Source organism: Bipolaris oryzae (genome assembly GCF_000523455.1).
Source record: "Bipolaris oryzae ATCC 44560 unplaced genomic scaffold scaffold_81, whole genome shotgun sequence".
NCBI lineage: Eukaryota > Fungi > Ascomycota > Dothideomycetes > Pleosporales > Pleosporaceae > Bipolaris > Bipolaris oryzae.
Window position 1 is genome coordinate 92,669 of NW_006911357.1, and position 20,368 is coordinate 113,036.

Here is a 20,368-nt window from a genome sequence, read left to right on the forward strand (position 1 = left end):
AGCGCCCGTCGCCAAAAATAAGCCTACGCCTGTCATCGCCGGCGATCCAGGAACGCGCGCCCAAGGATATCCAGAAGCCCTCCCAAAACCATGGACGGGCGCAAGCAGGGCCGTCCCGAGGAGGAGCTCTTCTTGCGATACGACACCAACCCGGAGACACCCATCATCCCTACAGTCGGGCCCCTGAGGATACAGAAAGGTCGCGATGGCAAAAGCCCGCCGCCGCGAACAGATTCTGCGGGCAGCTCAAGCCAGCCCGCATTCTCGCGCCCGCCGCCTATGCCCTCGTTCCCCGCACCACCCTCGAGTCCTCCCACTGCCCCTCTCCCTTACCCGGACAATGACCGCCCACCCAATGTTCAGCCTACCCTCGGCACCGGAAGATATACACCTCTCAGCGAGCGTGAGAGACGGAGCGCAAATACGACGCCTGCTGAAGGAAGAGAAGAACCGAGGAGAGGGTCGAATGCGACCGGGCCCAGTCCCACTTCGCCCGGCCAGCGCGCTCGCTTCGATGCGAACGACCCAAACAGGCCGACGATAGGTGGTTACGCTGGCAGGCACCCAGACGGCTCAGTCCAGCCCTCGAGACTCGCAGAGCGACGAGGAACTGCGCCAAAACCCCTTCCAGACTCACCCGGTCCAGATGCACCCGACAAGGAGGGGTTGTTCCAGAAGGCGCCTCAGAGGCAGCACACCGGAGATCCACCCGCCAACAGCAACCCATATCCCGAGTACCACCAGCAATACTTTCCCCCTCCGAGTGCACAGTCTTCGTCACAACCTGCACAGAATAATGTCGTCTACACAGGTCCCAACCAGGACGAGCCTGCGCTCAAAGTGCCCACACCAGTCGGTGTCAACCGCCTAAGTTCCACGGCTTCAACTTCGACAGTAAGGGCGCAGCGGGGCTCGCCTCCCCCTCCAGAGACACCCATCATCCCACCTTCCGGAGGCGGCATTGAAGCGCGTTTTGCTGCGGCAGGCATCGCAGGAACTTCAACCCTCACCAATCTGCAAGCCCAAAGTGCCCATAATGCAGCAGCCGCCCAGCGAAATCAGGTCTATGCCAACCAACAGCCCATAAGAAGACCGTGGACTCCCACCGAACAGCCAGGCAACATGCCGCATGGTCCACCGGCAGTGTACCAAGGTATGGATCAGGTACCGCCATCAGGCACGCCTCCCCAGGGTCCTCTTCCGCAAGCGCCAAACACTCGCTTCTCGCCCCCTCCTGCAAATGCATCTCAGACAAATGCATCCCCAGATCATCCTCTGAGCCAGGATATGGGCCGCATGAACTTGAACGAGGAACCACCGCCAGCCTACTCGAGCATAACGACCCCGCCAACTGGCCAAGCCCACAGCTATCCGAACGAGAAAGGACAGCAGCCAGCTGCTCAAGGCGTGGCGCTGGCTGATCCCAACCAGGGTCACCCTGCATTCGCAAACGATGCGCGCCAGCAGGCTGGACCATCGCAACCCGCAGCAGCGGTAGTAGCCCCAACACCCACACAGAACCAGTTCCCGCCACAGGCTCAACCGGCTCAACCAGCTCATACGCCAAGCCCGGCTCCAGCCCAAGGGCCAGGACCAGGGCCAGCATCTCCCCCGCCGTTACCTGAGGGTTGGATAGCACATCTCGACCCCAACTCTGGTCAGTACTACTACATCCATCTTCCCACCCAATCTACACAATGGGAGTTCCCCAAGGGACCCACGCCTCTCAATCTGAACGAGCCCATGTCGCCTACAGGCACGTTTGTCGGTGGTCCTTTAGCATCCCCGTCTTTTGGAAAGACTCCTATGGCGTCACCTGGCTTTGCTCCCCAGACGGCTACCTTCCCTGGAGACTTTGGCATGGCACCCCTTGCAACTCCAACTACCACAGGTTTCACTGGACCACCTCCTGCTGCAGGTGTAGACCAGTACAAAGTAGCTCCTACCAATGGCGTATACTTTGGACCGTACCTAAGGTATACAAACATGGACGTTGAACGAGGGCTGTGGCTGGGATCAATTCTCCTTATTACCAATACCCCCCATCCTCCTACAATTCATATCCACCAGAGTACAGACCTGTCGCCCAACCCACGACAGCTCAAGGCCAACCCCATTTACACGCACCAAACATGGATCTTCTACAGATACGATATTGACTTGAAGATGGAAGATGACCGTGCAGCTAAGTGGACCTACGCAATCACATCACACTTGGGTTGCACCCGATTTGAGTTCTTGGTAGCTGGGCGACATGAGACCAGCTGGCGATTTATTGCTCATTCAGGAAACGATTTCGCGCTCAATGTTAACGCCAATGAGAGAGCAAGACTCGGTGGGGTTGGGTTGATGTGGAAGGACATTCTGCAAAAGAATGCCGAGTGCGGTGGCTTCCATGTCCAACTGGGTCTGGGTGGCCAGATTTATGCTGACCGTCTGTGGAAAGAGCTTCCGCTGTTGAAGCAATGGACATCAACAAGTGGTAAAGAGGTCCGGAAGAACGCAGCGTGGACCGCAAAGCACGAGGAAGACGTTTGCCATGCATACTTCCACTATTACACTAGCCATTTTGATCAGCCACATCTCCGAGAGGCATTCGCTCAAATTCCCCACATCCTAGCTCTTGATGACCACGACATGTAAGCTCTTGTTAACTTCTTGAACTATCTAGATACTAACGATTTGCAGCTTTGATGGCTTCGGGTCGTATCCTGAATATATGCAGTTCTCCAACATGTTCAAGAACATTGGAAGATTGGGTATTGAAATGTACTTGCTCTTCCAGCACCACACAACACTCGAAATACTCCGGAATGTAAACAACGACATGGACCTTTTCACAATCACCGGCACAGGTTGGCACTTTATCAAGTATCTTGGTCCTTGTGTTACGGTTGTCGGCCCAGACTGCCGCTCAGAACGCAACCCGCATCAAGTCATGGCAGGACCAACGTATCAGGGCATCTTCCCCAAGGTTGCAACGCTACCGCCGAGTGTGCAACATTGTATCTGGATGATTCCTGTTCCAATTGTATATCCCCGCCTTGAGTCTGTTGAGCATCTTGCGCACTCGATGGCTACGGGCAAGAAGGCTGTCACTGGTACTTTTAACATGCTTGGAAAGGTGACTGCTGGAGTGGCTGGTGTTGTTGGCGCTAAGAGCGTTGTCGGAGATGGTTTCAACTCAGTCAAGAAGGCTATCGGCAAGTCTGGGCTGATGAGTGGTGTCTTGAGTCCGTTTGGAGAGATTGATTTGCTCGATGAATTGAGAGATCAGTGGACGCACGATTCAAAGGTTCGTAAAGGCCAGGTGATTTCAAATAACATGCTAACAAGATCCAGGACCTTGAGCGGACATATCTGATCCGGACACTACAAGGCATTGCTCACAACAAGTCGTTGCGGATGACGTTCTTCTCTGGCGGTGTTGACTGCTGTGGTGCTGGTCTGGTTCATGACCCTTCAAGACCCCAGGACCACAAGACCATGTACCAGATCATCTCGTCTTCAGTCGTGAACGCACCGCCCAGCAACTATGTCCTGCGACTTCTACACAACAACCGTGCGCTCTACGTACCACAGAATGGACATCGCAGCAATAATCAGCCTTCGGACACAAAGGAGGACATGATGGAAATTTTTACACAGGACGTCAATGGACAGCCACGGGAGTATAAGCGACTGATGGGTCGAAGAAACTATGTGGCGTGTGTGATATACGATCCTGACGTTGTGAATGGGACGTTTGGACAAGGCATTCCTGGTCACAGCGGGGGCAAGTTAAGTCTGGCGGTTGACTTCATGGTGCAGAATGACGGTGGATATAGCGCACCGATGAAGTATGGGCCAGTGATTGTACCGAGCCTGGAATACGGAAGATAGACAAGGAGGTGGTGATTGTTTTGTTTGTGTACTTCTGTGTTTAATAGTAGGCATGCATAGCAAGCGTTGATCATGGCTTTGGGAACATGTGCTTTGAAGAAATTCTAATGAATATACAATAGAATGACAAAAAAACAAGTAACGATGCATAGTGAGCAAGCACGGTGCTGCAGGGTGGGTTTATTAGTGAGGGCGATGGAATGGTATGCCGAATTCGGCAAATCCATTAATGTCTGCGAGGCTTGGCTACCCGCGGGCGGCTTCCAATTTCTCGACAGCGCGACGATGTAGGAACTACAACATCGGCACAATGGCAGCGCCCTCAGTATCGGCTGCGGCGATTCCGCGATTTCTTGCACCTCGGCTTCAATGGTCTGCAAGTAGCTCGTGGCCTGCAGCGCAGAGCACAATAGAAGCAAGGCGACATGGATCTTGTTGGGCGGCGTCGGAGGGTCGCATGCCACTTTCGAAGCTCTCGCCTCTTCAGACAGCAGGAACAAGACAATGGCAGCAGCAAAGGTGGTCACAACGCACAAGCGGGCATGGATCTGCTCTGGAGCTTCAGCGCAGCTTCAGCGCATCGGCGAAGCAGGCCAAGGACCACCATTTCGACACGCTCAAGTTTGTGCAGCGGCTGAAAGAGGAGGGTTTCACAGAAGAGCAGGCTGAGGGGATGATGAGGGTGCTCAGTGACGTGATTGAGGAGAGGTGAGTGTGGGACAAGTATAGAGGATTCCAGGCTGGCGTAAACTGACGTTGTGCAGCATACAAAATCTCACACGTACCATGGTGCTGCGCGAGGACCAGGAAAAGGCTACATACACGCAAAAGGTTGATTTTGCAAAGCTGCGCTCCGAACTCATGACGGCCGACTCGACCGAATCCAGTCTTACACGGGCATCACACGAGAGGCTCACCAACGAACTTGCGAAGCTGAACTCACGACTACGGGACGAGATACAGAGGACTCAGGCATCGGTCAGGTTGGACTTGAATCTAGAGAAGGGGCGAATTCGCGAGGAGGCCAATGTGCAGGAGCTCAAGCTGAAGGAGACGGACACGAGGATCGAGCAGGAAACAGCACAGCTCCGGGAGAGGCTCGAAGCCGTCAAGTTCTCGACTCTGCAGTGGCTGATGGGCGTGTGTACGGGTACGGCGGCGCTGATGCTGGGAGTGTGGCGATTGTTGATGTGATTGCAACAAACGGGTTGGTGGGCGGATAGAGGGAGGCGATGTGATTGAATGGTTGATTGGACAGATAGATATGATACATGGGATGGACAAAAGGTCGGTCAGCAGTCTGGATCAGACACGAATCGCTCCGGGAGGGCTACAAGAGGTCAAAGGGCACGAACATGTCCCTGCGCAGCCGAGACCCGTGCAACTACTAGAGGGTGTCGGTCAATGCTGCTGGCTGCTAGGCGTGTCCACGGGCGAAAGGCTCTGGTAGCGGGCCGCGACGGCATATTATACCGCGCGGACCAGCCAGAGCCCGGGTTGTGGGAAGGGGGGGATTGTGGAATGCATATGTGGCATGCGGCAAAGACGGTGTCAGCACACAAGTTTTTTAATGCACAAGTGGTTGCTGGGGATTCAGGCAAAATGTGCGTGCCGTGTGTGTATGTAATTGTTTTTTCTTCTCTTCTTCTTCTTCGTGTTGTGAGTTGGCAGTGGAGGGCATGGCAAGTGCCTCTCATGTCAAGGTGCAGTGTGTGTAAATGTGCATGTGTATGTAAAGTATACATATGTACATAGTTGGTAGGTAGTGGTATGTAAGCACCGGAGGTAGTCTCTGCCCACAGCGCGACACGAATCATGGGGCAAGCAGAGCAGCTCCACGCAAGAGGAGCCGTCCAAGTTTTCTAGCTGTTTCCAAGGAGCACTGATTGGCCCCCACTTGAACATGGGACGGCAGCGTAGGAGTCAGCCTCTCTCTCTCTCTCCTTCGCTGGCCGCCGCCCTCCCACGCCCGCCTCGCGTGACTGCTGGGCGGCAATGACTACAGGCTGACGGGTGGACAGCGAGCAAAGCCTGCCAGCGCCGCCATGGGGGTTTGGGAGATTGGGCAGGGCTATGGGCGCTGGTGGTGGGTGTTGTCTTTGGGGGGGGTGGGTGGATAGACCCTGAATGCTCACGTGCCCCCCCATGTACCCCTCATTGCCAGCTCCTTGAGTTGTCGCGCACAGCCTCAGCAGTGGTAGTAGCAGAGGCAGCAGCAACAAGTATCCTGAAAGAATAGGGGAACGACATGGCAAAAAGGGGCGTGTGGGAGTGCACATGTGTGGATAGGTACGTACAGGATGTCAGCCTAGCAGGTACACCGCATGCCAACGGCGCGAACGGGGCAGGCGGGCATGTGAATAGACTCGTCCCAGCGTCCCAGCCGCCCATTGGGGGAAGGCGCTGGCGACGGGGTGGTGTTGTTCGTTTTACGCACGGCCCCCCGGGACTCTCTTAGGGCAGACGCTCGCTTCCTCAAAACAACTTCGATCCTCTTCTGTTCATTGATCCACACAAACACCTCAACAACTCCATCCACCGTCTATCCTTCCGTAGCCCATCTGCAACCCCCACCCCGCACTCAACCACCACAACCACCCCATCCACTCCCTCCAGATACTCCGTAACAATGGCGACTGAGGTATGTCTGCCCCATCCTATCCTCTCCCACTTCCCCCCCCCGCTGTTGTCCGCCGCGGGATGCCCCTCTGGCTCCCCGATAGACCACACGCATACGCACGCACACTTGTATACATGCAACACCGGCTAACAAGACTCTTGCAAATAGCGTGAGAGGTACGATAGGCTTGCCCCCCACCACTCCCTGCAGTAATTGACGTCGCAACAGCAAGACTTTCCTCGCCCGGCTGTGCGAACAGGCTGAGCGCTACGATGGTAAGTCCTGCGCGCCCTCAGCTGAGTCCCGCGCAATGTGCTGACGACGTCTGTTTGCAGAGATGGTTACGTACATGAAGGTCAGTCAATACGCCAGCCACTCTTGCTCAACCCCCCTCGCATGCTAACTATCGCGCAGGAAGTCGCTAAGGTATGCCCGACCGCATCCGCCTGCACACGGCTGGCCAGGCTCCAACCGCCAGCAGCCAGTTGCAAGCTCCCCTATTAATGTGTACTAACCCACCCCTAGGTCGCCGGTGAACTCACCGTTGACGAGCGCAACCTTCTGTCCGTCGCCTACAAGAACGTCGTTGGTACCCGACGTGCGTCATGGCGCATCATCTCCTCGATCGAGCAAAAGGAAGAGTCCAAGGGCACCGAGAAGCACGTTGGCACCATCCGTGACTACCGCCAGAAGATCGAGACCGAGCTTGAGCAGGTTTGCCAGGATGTCCTCAACGTCCTCGACGACTCCCTCATCCCCAAGGCCGAGTCCGGCGAGTCCAAGGTCTTCTACCACAAGATGTGCGTGCAAAACTCCGCCACATCCACCGCAAACTGGGCTAACAACGGGACAGGAAGGGAGACTACCACCGCTACCTTGCTGAATTCGCTTCCGGTGAGAAGCGCAAGGTTGCCGCCACTGCTGCACACGAGGCCTACAAGGTATGACGCAATCATTGCATCGCGCTAAAAACCAGGAGATTGCTAACTATGCTTCAGACGGCCACCGATGTTGCCCAGACTGAGCTTACACCCACGCACCCCATTCGTCTCGGCCTTGCCCTGAACTTCTCGGTCTTCTACTACGAGATCCTGAACTCGCCCGACCGTGCTTGCCACCTTGCCAAGCAGGCTTTCGACGACGCCATTGCCGAGCTCGACTCGCTCTCTGAGGAGTCTTACCGCGACAGCACCCTCATTATGCAGCTCCTCCGTGACAACCTCACTCTCTGGACGTCATCAGACGGCAACGAGGGCGAGGGTGCCGCTGCCGACGCGCCCAAGGACGAGGCTAAGCCCGCCGAGGACGCAGCAGCTGCAACCGAGGCCAAGCCTGAGGAGACACCTGCTGCTGCCGCTTAAGCGCACTCTTCCTGCTTCGACCTTGTGTATCCTCAGCCGTCGTCATCTGTTTTCGAATAGACGAAGGAGGCCGGTAGCGAGCGTCCTACGGAGTTGTACGTGTTCTGTGTGATTTCAAAAATTGGCTTTGGCAGCAAGCGGTTCGGTACGGTCGAATTCCCCCATGACTGAAATGTATTTCCCTTTAAATATCCTGTATCGCCAGCGCTATCCTATCGAGCACGCAGTGTGCTGACATCTTGTGTCAAAACAACGATTGCAGCACTTCTGATGCCCTCATCTGCGAGGGCTTGGGCTGCTATCGGCGAGAAAAGGCTGCGCTCGGTTCCTCGGATGCGACCCTCAATTCCCCCCCATGTTTTCGTTTTGGCAGCCTATGAACAGCTCGATCCTATGGTGGATAGAGATGTTTGACGTCTTTTTGGTGGACTCGGAGTCAGGACATCTTCTTCGATGGCCGACAGAGCAGTACGCAACGCTCTGGTGGGCTTAATGTCATGATACTGCACTCTTAGCTAGCCAAAGAAGCCGTTACTTCAAGACTTTTTGCAATGCTCAGCCGTGATGTTTGACTTTCTTACTTTGGACAGTTTTGTCAGCCTGGGTTAGAACATGTGATTTGTGTTGCATAACTATACTTATTTACATTGTCGATCTTGGGGAGGGGCTGTTGAACGGTCCTTTTCCAAGGTTGCCATGCACCTGTACCCGATGCTGTGGAACGGCGCGCCCCACCACTAGTACCGAGCAAGCGAACAAAGTACCCCCCCGCCCAACTTTTCTGTCCCAGGCTTGTCGCGTCACACATGGCAAACGCAGCACTGAGAAAGGCCCCTCGAGGGCAGCGCAATCTACCATTAAACATTCGCACATGTCGTGGTCGCGCAGCATGGCCTACACAAAAGACTACTACCATATCCTGAGCCTCGACGCACCGGGCTGGCGCCAACCCGCAAACCAAGCCAACAAGACCACAGCAGCAGCAGCAGCAGACCTGCGACGAGCCTACAAAGTAGCACTACTCGCAGCGCATCCAGACAAGAAGAAACGAGATGCCATTCCCACTACGACTCTGACTACAAAGTCGAAGCCCGCATACACAGTCGACGACGTAAAAGAAGCCTACACGATACTCGCGGATCCCAAGACACGAGCGGAATACAACACTTGGTTCCTTCATAATCGGCATACACTGCGTTTCTCGACTACCCCGACGACGACAACGACGACGACGACGTCTTCAGGGATAACTCCGCAGGAGCAAGCACAGGCTATTATTAGCGAGGACTTCATTCTTGGTCTTGAACTTGTTGATTTGAGCGATTTCGAGGAAGTCCAGCATGCGGCGGCAGATGCGAGGGGAGGAAGACAGGGGGTAGAGTGGACGAGGGGGTGTCGGTGTGGAGACGAGAAGGGGTTTCGGATTGTGGAAGACGAGTTGGAAGATGCGCAGGTGAGGGGGGAGAATGAGGTGCTGGTTGGGTGTCAGGGGTGTAGTTTGTGGCTGAGGGTTGGGTTTGAGGTTGAGGAGGAGTGAAAGGCGCGGTGTGTGTGTGTGGTGGTGATAGTAGTAGTAGTGGGAAATGGATATAAAGGGGAAAAGGGGAGTTTGGAGAAGATGTGAGTGGAATATATATATATATATGTGTGTGTAGATTGGTAACACCCTAGAGCTAACACACCACCGGTAGAAAAGATTCAAGTGCCAGATATCAGATGACGCCAAGAAGGTTTGAGATGGCTCTATATGTAGATGTACTTGGAAAGCTCACTAGCCAGACACTTGCCCAGCTCCCCCAAGGAGCTGTACTTGGAAAGCTTACTGGCTAGAAGCTTGTCTAGCTCTCTAGGAATATCACCGCTCTTTCCCCATGTTTCCAGGTCGTTCTAGAGCATGAGGGTTAGCTAATAGTAACAAGGTTTAGGATAGCTCTATACATACTTGAAAAGCTCTCTAGGAATTTCGCTATTCTTTTTCATGTTTCGGGATCGTTCGGTGTAGGCCAGTTATTCGGCGTGTCGCTTAGCCCGCTTGGCTGTTCAAGGTGCCGCTGCGCTGTGGCGCATATTGCCATGGACGATACACTCTGGTCATGACGCTGGTGTTCAAGGCAAATCATAGAGATGCAGCGGTCCGTGGAAGAGCAAAATGTTCTTGTGGCTAGGAATTTTCCGGCTGCATCTTGATCGAGCTTTTCGTTGAATTGACTGTCCAAGATACTAAGTCGGAGGTTGAACTCGAGCGCGAGCTTTCGGTTCGGGCTTTCATAAGGGTCGCGGACAAGGGACTCGCGGTGTGAGGGCGGAACATAAGTGTCTGCAGCATCTGTCCAAAGAGCAATCGGGTGATGCCCAACTATCATAGATTTAGGTGAATAGTTGCTCTCAGCAGCGACAGCTAAGAGGGGCAAAATGCTAAGCTATCGCATACTAGGATTTTGTACCTCAGTACCGCAGAGATCTCCTAGTCTGACTGTTAGTTTTGACTGAGCAGCGACAGCTAAGAGGGGTGAAATGCTAGGCTGTTGCGCATGAGGAATTTGTACCTTAATAGCTTTGGGCTTGATGTTGGTGCTAGTGTTGGGAGATAGGCCATTTGCAATAGTGTTCTCTATTGTGACGGAGAGCTCCCTATAGAAAATGGAGATGGAAATGGCGTCGGACTTGATGTCGGTGCTGGTGTTGGGAGATAGGCCATTTGCAATAGTGTTCTCTATTGTGACGGAGAGCTCCATATGGAAAACGGAGATGGAAATGGCTTCGTGTTCAGTAAAACGACGTTTTGAACGCTACCAGCTGGGGCTCAGTACCGCAAAGATCCAGTTCACTGTCGGTTTTGATTGAGCGTGGTACATCATATTCGAGTGGCTGCTTGTGACGATCGCCAACTCACAGAAGTCCCATAAAATATAAACATCACCTCTCTTGTTAGCCTAGGTGTACAAGCCACACTAGTTTCCAGGAGCCACCGCACGTCAATCAGTGTGAGCTGATGACGTGGCTCGGGGAGGTAAGAGTAGGGTTTCGGCTCCCGTTTTTTTTAACGGGGAAACAGCCGAAGCCAAAAACCCCGCGCGAGACAAAACATGTACACAGTAAGCAAACAACCCCAAAGACTTACTTCATATGCTACGCCGACGGGATTTTTGATGGGATGTCGGAACCCCTTGCACGTGCCGCAGATTTGACTCCTTATCTTCTTGACCGCCGACTCGGCAAAAGTCGCTTGACAACTTCGTGGCCGCGGGCCCGGGTTGAGGCAAAGTCGTCAAGGCCATCTTGCTCGCGCAGTCGGGGCGTTCGAAGGGGTCCCCATCCGAAACCGGGGGAGAAGGAAGGCCCAAATCTCGACGTTTCGCTTGCTTATGCTGAGGGGTTCCTATATGTTCCGTTGAGCATATGAAGAGAGTTTGAGTTGTCTGATAAAAGATGCTTGGACAGATCTATCGTTTATTCAAACGAACCATCTGTGCTGTCTTCCGAATCGCTTGCAGGTGAGTTTTGGCTCGGACGATGATTCTCCGGAGGCTCGACGTTCTGGAGCCAACTTTCCACGTTATCGCAAGTTGTAACGCCTGGTCCGTCCTTGTCGTCATCATCGTCGTCGCCGAACTCCTCCTCCTTCCATTCAGCCGCTCCTGTCATGGCAAGGACACGTTGAAGGTGCCACTGTAGGGTCAACAGGCCTGAATCCGGGAGGGGTCGCTTCTCGGGGTCATCGGTCGTCATCACAAATCTGGTTCCGCTTTCGAGTGGTTTCCGGTATTTGTCGTCGTCGGGATCGATCCGATCGAGTGGGCCGTAGCCCCGTCCAGCTGAACGCCGGCCGGCCGAAGACAAAGGTTCGTCCATGATGTCTACCTTATCATGGCGATCGCGCTCTTCAACAACAAGCCAGTGGAACTCGAGTTCGAGTTGTGTCTTGTCATCTGACAGTTGTATCGGTCGGAGCGCAAATCGAGCAGCCGAATGAAATCGGTGCAGGGTTGCCGATAAGGAGACCATGTTCTCGATTGTCTCCGTCCCTCGATGCGGATGATTGGCGTCGACAAATATCTTCTTTCGCCAGCCTTCCACCACCTCGCGCTTCCAAAACATCCTCATCGTACTCCAAAATTGACTGACTCGCCCCTCATTTTCTCCTCCAAAGGCGCACCATGGGTAAATATGGGCGGCGTCGATTTCCGCCATCCTCGAAACCGCGCAAAGGTTTCCATCCCGCCTCTTGCAGTTTGACTTAACGCCATCGTTCCGGGTAACACTGCATTGCTGGCCGCCAGTTATATGTCCGGATCGAGTTCGCTTGGACCCGGCCAGTACGCTGGCATTGAGAGGGGGAGCCGAGGATGGTTGGTTGGAGGGAACTTTCGATGACGAGTGGATCGGCGTTGCATTTGCTGTAGGTTGTTTCTCTGGTCGTTTCTGCCGCCAGAGTAGGAGGGCGTCTACCACTTTTCTTTCAACATCCGAGTTGACTTCAAAAGATCCGAGTGTTTCTACAAACATCTCGGACTCAACACCCCTTCGCAGAACGTCGATATCGGCGACCTGGAAGAACGCCCAGAATACCGTGCGTAACTGGCTGGGGGCGTTGAGGGACTTCAGATGTTGAAAGAGTTGTCGGCGCTCATCGGAGCGCTGTAGGAAGCGGTAGTCGTCGGCCTCTGGCCTCACATCGGTCCAACCTTGGGCTACAGAATCCATGGGAGTTGTTTGCTTATTGGTACCTGTTTTGGGTGATCGCACAGCTTTCATAAAAATGCTAAAAATAGGGGAGGGGGCAACACTTACAAGCTGTGGTGGATGAAGAAGAAGTGTGAAGTTGAGATGTGTTGTGTTCTTTATATACTGGATAACTACCTACCTAACCCTGGTTTGAGAAAGACCCTGAAGTAAACATGGCAAATACGAAAGGAGCTTTCAGGATAGAACGAAGAAGTGACCACTATTGTACTGTGGTTCAGGAAACAGCTGCCGAGACAAAATGACTATTACGAAAGAACTATCATCGGGCGGTCAGGCCTAGTAATGTCTTATATTGACCCTAAATTCTACGCGCCAGAGCCCAAACTGCTCTTATGCTGGGTGTAAGGCATGGCCCTTGTCGGCTGTCTACAGGCTCGTAGGCTAGGATGGTCTTTTGTTATAATGCCCCTCTACATCAAGTCAGCACCGACCAAAGCTAGCTCCAGCGCGGCGTCGTACAAACTCGAAGCCACTATGTGCAGACGAAATCTTGTCCAAATGCCCTCTCGCTGGGATTTCTGTTTCATTGCTCGTGGGTATCATATCCTTCTATAGGCACCGTATCGTTCTTTTAGTCCGAGTCCTCATCGCTCACGTCCATCTCCATTTCGGCATCCGAATTTTCTTCCTCTTCCTCGTCTTCCCTTGCCCGCTTCTGGCCCTTGGCTGCATCTTGTGCGTTGACTGGTACTGCCTTTTCCGGTACAGCGCCAAAGCTTGATGTCTGTGCAGGCGCCTGCTGGTCGTCTTCTGCGCGTTCTGGCTCGGGCATCTTGTAGGTTCCGTCGAGTTTGGCCACGGTATCCGACTTTGTCTTTGCGTATGCAATTTTCTAAGCTGCGTCAGCTATTACGACTGGTAGGGAACTTCGCAGCAGACGTACCATGTCTTTTCCAAAGAACGTGAAGCCTTGCAGAGCGCGCATCGCCTGAGTCGAAGAGTCGACGTCGCGGAAGACGACATGGGCCTGGCCGCGCATCTTCATGGTCTTTAGGGCGACAATGTCGAGAATAACTCCATATGTGGCGAAGAGCATATACAGGCTCCTTTTGAGGTCATCCTTTTGGAGCTTGTCGGGCAGATTGCGCACATAGAGGCTGGATGGGCGTGAGTGAGTGAGTAGATACAAAAGTAGAGTAGGTAGCTTACGTTCTGTTTGGAATACCCTCGCTGGCGACGGTGCCTGGCGGTCCTCGGGCAGAAGTAGCCATGGTGCGTGCAATGGCTGCTGCTGCGACGTGCAGCGGTGGTGAGGTCGAGCTCCCCGCTGAAAACCGCGGCCAAGACTAAAAGTTCGGGGACGTGCCTTGCCCTGCCATACTACGCCATACCTTACCTGGTACCTGCGCCCGTGGAGACTAGAGAACCATGCACGCCCTTTATCTATTCACTATCTTGACCTATTCACTACAAGAGGAGGACAGCAGGAAGAAGGAGAACAAAGGCACGGAGATGGTGGCAGACTCGCCTCTCTCATGATACTGGTTGGGGCCCTTTGCTAACACCCGACCCTCTACCACGTCTACTTGACGCCTCTCCACCTACATCCATACACGCACACTCCACCGGCCCAATCGCGACCTTCTCGCGAGCGCACCATGGCATCGCCCGTCGTCCTCAGCCCACGGCCTAATCCGCCCGGTGCGGCCATGTCTGCCGCGAGCAAGATGAGAACGCTCGCCCTCCCAAGCCACACCACCAAGCCCGTCAAGTCGCCAGCGCCACCCGCGCCCGCCACGGTAGCCGGTGATGGCGGCATGGACCTCGCAGAACAGATGAACGACCGGGTACGGAGCCAGTTCGTCATGGGTCCACGGTTAGGAGAGGGTACCTACGCCGTCGTATACCAAGCGCACTACCGCGACAACCCCAAGCACATTGTCGCCATCAAGAAAATCAAATATAACGCCGAATACCCGAACGGCATCGCGCCTGACGCCATCCGCGAAATGCAATTCCTCTTCGAAATGTCGCACCCCAACGTCATTAAACTGCACGACGTCTTCTCTACCAAAGAACAAAACCTCTCCCTAGTCCTCGAGCACCTGCCCCTCGGCGACCTCGAGAAACTCTGGAAAAATAAAGAGATTACATACACAAAAGCAGACATCAAGGCCTGGATGAATATGCTCTGCCAGGGCATATGGTTCTGCCACGAGAACTTCGTCCTCCACCGCGATATCAAGGGCAGCAACGCTCTCATCGCCGCAGACGGCACCATCAAAATCGCCGATTTCGGTCTCGCACGCAGCTTCGCGGATCCAGGCGTCAAAATGACCACCATGGTCATAACGCGCATGTACCGGCCCCTCGAGCTTCTCTACGGCTGTTCGCACTACGGCGGCACAGCAGACATGTGGAGCATAGGTGTTCTCATGGCCGAACTCTGCAAGCGCGACTGGTTCCTGTATTCCGACACGGACATGCGCCAGGTCGCCGTCATCTGCGAGAAATTCGGTACCCCGACGGAAGAGACGTGGCCGGGCGTCACCGCTTTACCTTATTACGTCGCCCCCGATAAACAGACGGGGCCGCAGGGTACGACCGCGTTCAGACAGACCCGCCCCCGTAGCTGGTGGAAGCAAGAGTTCCCCACTCTCGGAGATGATGGGTGCGATTTTATCAGGGGCCTGTTGACGCTGGATCCGCAGAAGAGGTATACGGCCAGGAAGGCGCTCGAGGATAAGTGGTGGACTAATGCGCCGCGTCCGACTAAGAAGGAGAATCTGCCAAAGGAAGGCGGGGGTACCAAGGCTATGGGTGAGGATTTGAAGCGGAGAGGGGGAGAGACGCCTGCGAATGGTCGCGCTGATAAGGTGGCTAGGAAGCTGGATTTTGGATCCATGGGTTGATCTGGTGCAGCTCACTCTCTCACTCTCTCGCTCTCTTTCTCTCATACATGATTCTAAATTCAAGATCTCTCTCTCTTCCAGTCAATTTTCATGGCGTCCATGGCGACATTGCATCTGGCGTCCTTTTTTAAAGCACTTATCAAACAATAGCTTAGATAATCAATGCAGTATTCGTCTGCTTTCTTGGCATCTCGAATCAGATTCCATGTCAAATCGGGATATGAGGTCCCCTCCACCGATCTCTTACCTAATAAATAAAATCCAAATGTGCACTCGAAGTCCGACTTCGTCTACTATCTAAACATATGCATCTTTTTCTCTCGTGCTTTTCAATGACAACCAGAAATTGTTAAGACCAAAATTTGACCTCTTCGAAACAAGTTCACTGTCAATCGCCACATACCAAGCTCGTTGCATCACAGGCATTAGGTCATTGTAAAATTTCAATCATGAATGGCATCCATGCGCCTTGCTTTTGTATTCATCTAATCGTCTTCATTCTTATCGTCACATATTCCATTTTCCATATCCCTTGTTTACTTGACCAGCTTGCATACAAGGTCGCCAGAGTCGACAGAGTCGCCCTCGCGTACAGACAGTCCACTAACCTTTCCAGAGTGTGGTGCTGAGATAACCATCTCCATCTTCATGGCGCTCAGGATAGCAACAGGGTCACCCTTCTTGACATCGCTGCCATCGTGAACACGCACCTCAACCAAGACACCAGACATGGGCGAGCCAATCTGGCTGCTGTCGGTGGGATCAGCCTTCGGCCGTGAAACGTTCTCAATGGCTGCGTGCTGGTCCTCAACGGTAACGACACGGGTCTCACCGTTCATCTCGTAGAAGACCTCACGCAGACCAGTCTGCTCAGAGAGCGGACCAATAGCCAAGAGCTTGAGAATGAGTACCTTACCCTTCTCTAGCTCAACGTGGAACTCCTCGCCAATCTCAGGACGGGCCAAGAAGTACCGAGTAGGCAGCACAGAGAGATCTCCGTACTTGGTAGTCCATTTCTTGTAGTCCTCAAAGACCTTGGGGTACATGATGTGGGATGAAACATCACACTCGGTGGCATCTCCCCACTTCGCCTTGAGCTCAGACTTGATCTTGACAATGTCCACGGGCTCAAGGTAGAGACCGGGGCGCTTGTCCATCTTCCTGCGGCCACGGAGAGCCTGTGTGCGAAGAGGTTCTGGGAATCCGCCGTAGGGCTGACCCATGAGACCCTCAAAGAACTCCAGGACTGACGACGGGAAGTCAAGTTGCTCAGCCTTGGCTAGAACGTCATCGTAGGAAAGCTTGTTGGACACCATAAACTGGGCCAAGTCACCGACAACCTTGGAGGTAGGAGTGACCTTGACAATGTCACCAAGCAAGTCGTTGGCCTGCTCATAAGCCTTCTTGGTCTGAGCCCACTGCTCACCAAGACCCTGCTGAGCAGCCTGGAAAATGAGATTGGTGAGTTGACCTCCGGGAATCTCATGCTCGTAGACCTCGGGGTCGGGTCCGGTAAGACCAGCCTCGAAGGGTGAGTAGACAAGACGGAGCTGAGCCCAGTAGGCATCGAGGTTGCGGATCATGTGGGCGTCCAGACCGGCGTCAAACTCGGTGCCCTCGAGAGATGCCAGGATGGCTCCAACGCTGGGTTGGGAAGTCATACCAGACATGCTGTCGATGGCGGCATCAACGGCGTCAGCACCAGCCTCGGCGCAAGCAACCATGGATGCCACACCGGTACCGGCAGAGTCGTGAGTGTGGACGTGGATAGGAAGGTCGGGGTACTTCTTGCGGATAGTACCAACCAAAAGGCGAGCAGCACGAGGCTTGAGTACACCAGCCACTGTTGACGTGCGAATTAGTACGTGTTTTACAGTCGGTAAATCGATATGACTTACTGTCCTTGATGCCAAGAATATGGGCGCCCATCTTGACAATCTTCTCAACGACATCCAAGTAGTACTCCAAATTGTACTTCTTCTTAGGGTTCAACACTGAAATGTAGAGTTAGCATAGTCTAATTTGGTTTCAAAATATGACCACTTACTGTCACCACTGATGCAGACTGTCGCTTCGGCAACACCACCAGCCTTGAGAACAGCCTTGACACCGACTTCGAGCTGCTCAACATCGTTCAGCGCGTCAAAGACACGGAAGATGTCGACACCGTTCTTCTTGGCTTGCTCACAGAAGTGGTAAATGGCGTTGTCGGGCAGGGAAGAGTATGCAACACCGTTGGCACCACGGAGAAGCATCTGGAAGGGAATGTTGGGCACAAGCTTCCTCATCTTCCTCAGGCGGTCCCATGGGTCCTCGTAAAGGAAACGCATGGCAACGTCAAAGGTAGCGCCACCCCAGCACTCGAGAGCCCAGGCATTAGAGAAAGCATGGCTAGTCTCCTTGGCAATGTTGAGGAGGTCAACAGTTCGGACACGAGTAGCGAGGAGCGACTGGTGGGCATCACGCCAGGTGGTGTCCATGATGAGACAGCCCTTGTTGGCACGCACAGCCTTTGCAAAGCCCTCGGGACCATCCTTCAAGATGACGTTCCTCCAACCCTCGGTGCAAGGAGCGGAGGTATCGACCTTCTTGCCAGTGTGGTCGTGGATGGCGGGAATTGGGACAACACCCTTGAACTTGGGTTCACCAATCTGACCCTTGATCTGACTGCCGTTGACAGCCAGGTCACCGAGATAGGCAAGCAGCTTCTGAGCACGATTCTGGGATCCAATGAGATCGAACAGAGCCGGGGTATCGTCGATGAAAGTGGTCCAGCACTGGCCATCCACGAAGGTAGGGTGTGTGAGAAGCTTGATCAAGAAAGGAATGTTGGTCTTGACTCCACGGATACGGAACTCGACCAGTGCACGCAGCATCTTACGGCGCACGATTTCGTAGGTCGAACCACGGCAGGAGCACTTTACCAACATGGAATCGTAATGGGCTTCAAGATAGTCAGCTCAGGTCCAGGTATCTGGGTGAATGTGTACTTACGAGTGATGATGGCTCCTGCGAAACCGTTACCACCGTCGAGACTAGGTAAATGTCAGCATTGCATCTACGCATTTGAGGCTTATAGCTATCGACGTACCGGACACCGTTTCCACCAGCGGAACGGTATACCTCGATCTTTCCAGTGTCAGGCGCGAAACTCTGAGCGGGATCTTCGGTGGTGATACGGCATTGGAAGGCAAAACCGCGAGTAGAGATGTGATCTTGAGTCAGGCCCAGCTGCTCAAGGGAAGCACCTGCGGCAATCTGAATCTGTGCGGCAACAATATCGATGCCAGTGACTTCTTCGGTAATGGTGTGCTCAACCTGAATACGGGGGTTGATTCTGGAGAGGTGTTAGCGCTAGTACGACAAGTACATGTTTGGCATACATACTCGATGAAGTAGTAGCGGTTCTGCTGATCAACCAGGAATTCAGCAGTACCCGCGTTCCTGTACTTGACGCTCTGCGCCAGCCTGACAGCGTCGGCAAGAATGGCATCACGGGTCTCAACCGGGAGATCCTTGGCCGGAGCAATCTCAACGACCTTTTGGTGACGACGCTGGACACTGCAGTCACGCTCGTACAGATGGACGACATTACCCTGGTTGTCACCCAGGAGCTGGACTTCAATGTGCTTGGGCTTGTCGAGGAATCGCTCGATGAAAACGGTTCCGTTGCCGAAAGCCGACTTGGCTTCTGATGTGGCACGCTCAAAGTTATCCTTGAGAGTCGACTGCTCACGCACTACACGCATACCACGGCCACCACCGCCAAACGCGGCCTTGATGATGATGGGGAAACCATACTCATCAGTAAAGGCCTTTGCGTCTTCGAACTTGTCGACAGGGCCAGGGGTTCCCGGTACAACGGGGACGTTGCACTTGACGGCGAGCTTTCGCGCAGAGACCTTGTCGCCGAGGGCGTCAATGGTATCGGGAGAGGGGCCAACAAACTAAACGAGCAAAATGGGTTAGCGCGGGGTTCGACGAGGATTTAAGTGTTGCATATGCAAGGATTAGACAAAAAAGACTGTGGTGGTGTCGAAGTGTGCCGTCTGCGAGGATCGGCCCCGGGCAGGTGGGCGATCGGCCCCGCCAAGGGCGATAGGCTGAAATGCGGGCGATACTCGAGGCATGTGGCAGCCCCTCCACGCGCTTTCGTCATAGCGTAAACAAAATGGTCAAAGACTCACAATGAGGCCGGCCTTTTCCACGTTGCGGGCAAATTCTGCATTCTCTGACAAGAAACCATAACCAGGATGAATCATGTTGACATTGTGCTCGACGGCAATCTTGATGATCTCGTCGCCGGCCAGGTAGGCGCCGACGGGCGTGTACTGACCCCGCGCGCCAATCTCGTAGGCCTCGTCAGCCTTTTGCCTGTGCATGCTGAGGCGGTCCTCATGACTGTAGACAGCTACTGTGTGCAGCGACAGCTCGTGGGCTGTGCGGAAAATGCGGATGGGGATCTCTCCTCGGTTGGCCACTGGCAGACACGTGTTAGAGGCGCCCCGAGGCGGATTGCGTGCCATTGGATCGCGCAGACGTACCCAACAGCTTCTTAAGCTGCATGATGGAGCTGCTGGCGCGCAGCTTGTGGTGCACCGAGTTTCTGTGGGGGTGGTGCTCGCCATGGTCCTCGTCAAAGTCGTTGTCGTCAATGGCCGACGAGCTGGCCGGATCCATTGCGAGGCCCGACATTGTGACAGAGGGGTATGTGTGTTAGAATTGGAGGGGGCGAGGAGGGAGAGGAGGGAGATGAGGGGAGGGGTGAGAGAGGGAGGGGAAGGAGAGGTCTGAGAGGGGTGCAAGAGGGCAGGTGGAGGGCCAATTTATTGATGGCAGCGCCTATCGGAGAGGCAGGGCCTGGCGCATCTGCTGGAGCTGTGGCTGCTTCGAGTGACTGGAGCCCA

At 54.1% G+C, this 20,368-nt stretch overlaps 9 protein-coding genes across 9 annotated transcripts; 5 read left to right on the forward strand and 4 right to left on the reverse strand.

Moving 5' to 3' along the window:
* Positions 1–90: 90 nt before the first annotated feature.
* On the forward strand, positions 91–3,882 carry COCMIDRAFT_97606 (uncharacterized protein; the record flags this gene model as incomplete). The annotated part of the gene is made up of 3 exons (XM_007690622.1): positions 91–2,639; positions 2,689–3,295; positions 3,343–3,882. The coding sequence occupies 3 exons, from the start codon at positions 91–93 to the stop codon at positions 3,880–3,882; spliced, it is 3,696 nt and encodes a 1,231-aa protein (XP_007688812.1).
* A 310-nt stretch (positions 3,883–4,192) lies between these two features.
* COCMIDRAFT_37520 (uncharacterized protein) lies at positions 4,193–5,076 on the forward strand (the record flags this gene model as incomplete). The annotated part of the gene is made up of 2 exons (XM_007690606.1): positions 4,193–4,590; positions 4,647–5,076. 2 exons carry the CDS (start codon positions 4,193–4,195, stop codon positions 5,074–5,076), a joined length of 828 nt encoding a protein of 275 aa, XP_007688796.1.
* A 1,435-nt stretch (positions 5,077–6,511) lies between these two features.
* COCMIDRAFT_6036 (uncharacterized protein) lies at positions 6,512–7,863 on the forward strand (the record flags this gene model as incomplete). Its single annotated transcript, XM_007690582.1, has 8 exons — positions 6,512–6,523; positions 6,671–6,678; positions 6,731–6,777; positions 6,838–6,857; positions 6,917–6,928; positions 7,028–7,302; positions 7,356–7,443; positions 7,501–7,863. 8 exons carry the CDS (start codon positions 6,512–6,514, stop codon positions 7,861–7,863), a joined length of 825 nt encoding a protein of 274 aa, XP_007688772.1.
* An 889-nt stretch (positions 7,864–8,752) lies between these two features.
* COCMIDRAFT_37522 (uncharacterized protein) lies at positions 8,753–9,400 on the forward strand (the record flags this gene model as incomplete). Its single annotated transcript, XM_007690607.1, has 1 exon — positions 8,753–9,400. The coding sequence occupies one exon, from the start codon at positions 8,753–8,755 to the stop codon at positions 9,398–9,400; it is 648 nt and encodes a 215-aa protein (XP_007688797.1).
* A 206-nt stretch (positions 9,401–9,606) lies between these two features.
* On the reverse strand, positions 9,607–10,598 carry COCMIDRAFT_6038 (uncharacterized protein; the record flags this gene model as incomplete). The annotated part of the gene is made up of 3 exons (XM_007690583.1): positions 9,607–9,750; positions 9,948–10,219; positions 10,295–10,598. The coding sequence occupies 3 exons, from the start codon at positions 10,596–10,598 to the stop codon at positions 9,607–9,609; spliced, it is 720 nt and encodes a 239-aa protein (XP_007688773.1).
* A 715-nt stretch (positions 10,599–11,313) lies between these two features.
* COCMIDRAFT_97562 (uncharacterized protein) lies at positions 11,314–12,567 on the reverse strand (the record flags this gene model as incomplete). Its single annotated transcript, XM_007690623.1, has 1 exon — positions 11,314–12,567. One exon carries the CDS (start codon positions 12,565–12,567, stop codon positions 11,314–11,316), a length of 1,254 nt encoding a protein of 417 aa, XP_007688813.1.
* Positions 12,568–13,180: 613 nt separating this feature from the next.
* COCMIDRAFT_6040 (uncharacterized protein) lies at positions 13,181–13,820 on the reverse strand (the record flags this gene model as incomplete). The annotated part of the gene is made up of 3 exons (XM_007690584.1): positions 13,181–13,441; positions 13,493–13,706; positions 13,759–13,820. 3 exons carry the CDS (start codon positions 13,818–13,820, stop codon positions 13,181–13,183), a joined length of 537 nt encoding a protein of 178 aa, XP_007688774.1.
* Positions 13,821–14,207: 387 nt separating this feature from the next.
* Positions 14,208–15,461, forward strand: COCMIDRAFT_97566 (uncharacterized protein; the record flags this gene model as incomplete). The annotated part of the gene is made up of 1 exon (XM_007690624.1): positions 14,208–15,461. The coding sequence occupies one exon, from the start codon at positions 14,208–14,210 to the stop codon at positions 15,459–15,461; it is 1,254 nt and encodes a 417-aa protein (XP_007688814.1).
* Positions 15,462–15,997: 536 nt separating this feature from the next.
* Positions 15,998–20,156, reverse strand: COCMIDRAFT_6042 (uncharacterized protein; the record flags this gene model as incomplete). Its single annotated transcript, XM_007690585.1, has 8 exons — positions 15,998–17,304; positions 17,360–17,455; positions 17,509–18,405; positions 18,456–18,496; positions 18,553–18,798; positions 18,849–19,408; positions 19,649–19,941; positions 20,006–20,156. The coding sequence occupies 8 exons, from the start codon at positions 20,154–20,156 to the stop codon at positions 15,998–16,000; spliced, it is 3,591 nt and encodes a 1,196-aa protein (XP_007688775.1).
* Between the last annotated feature and the right edge of the window lie 212 nt (positions 20,157–20,368).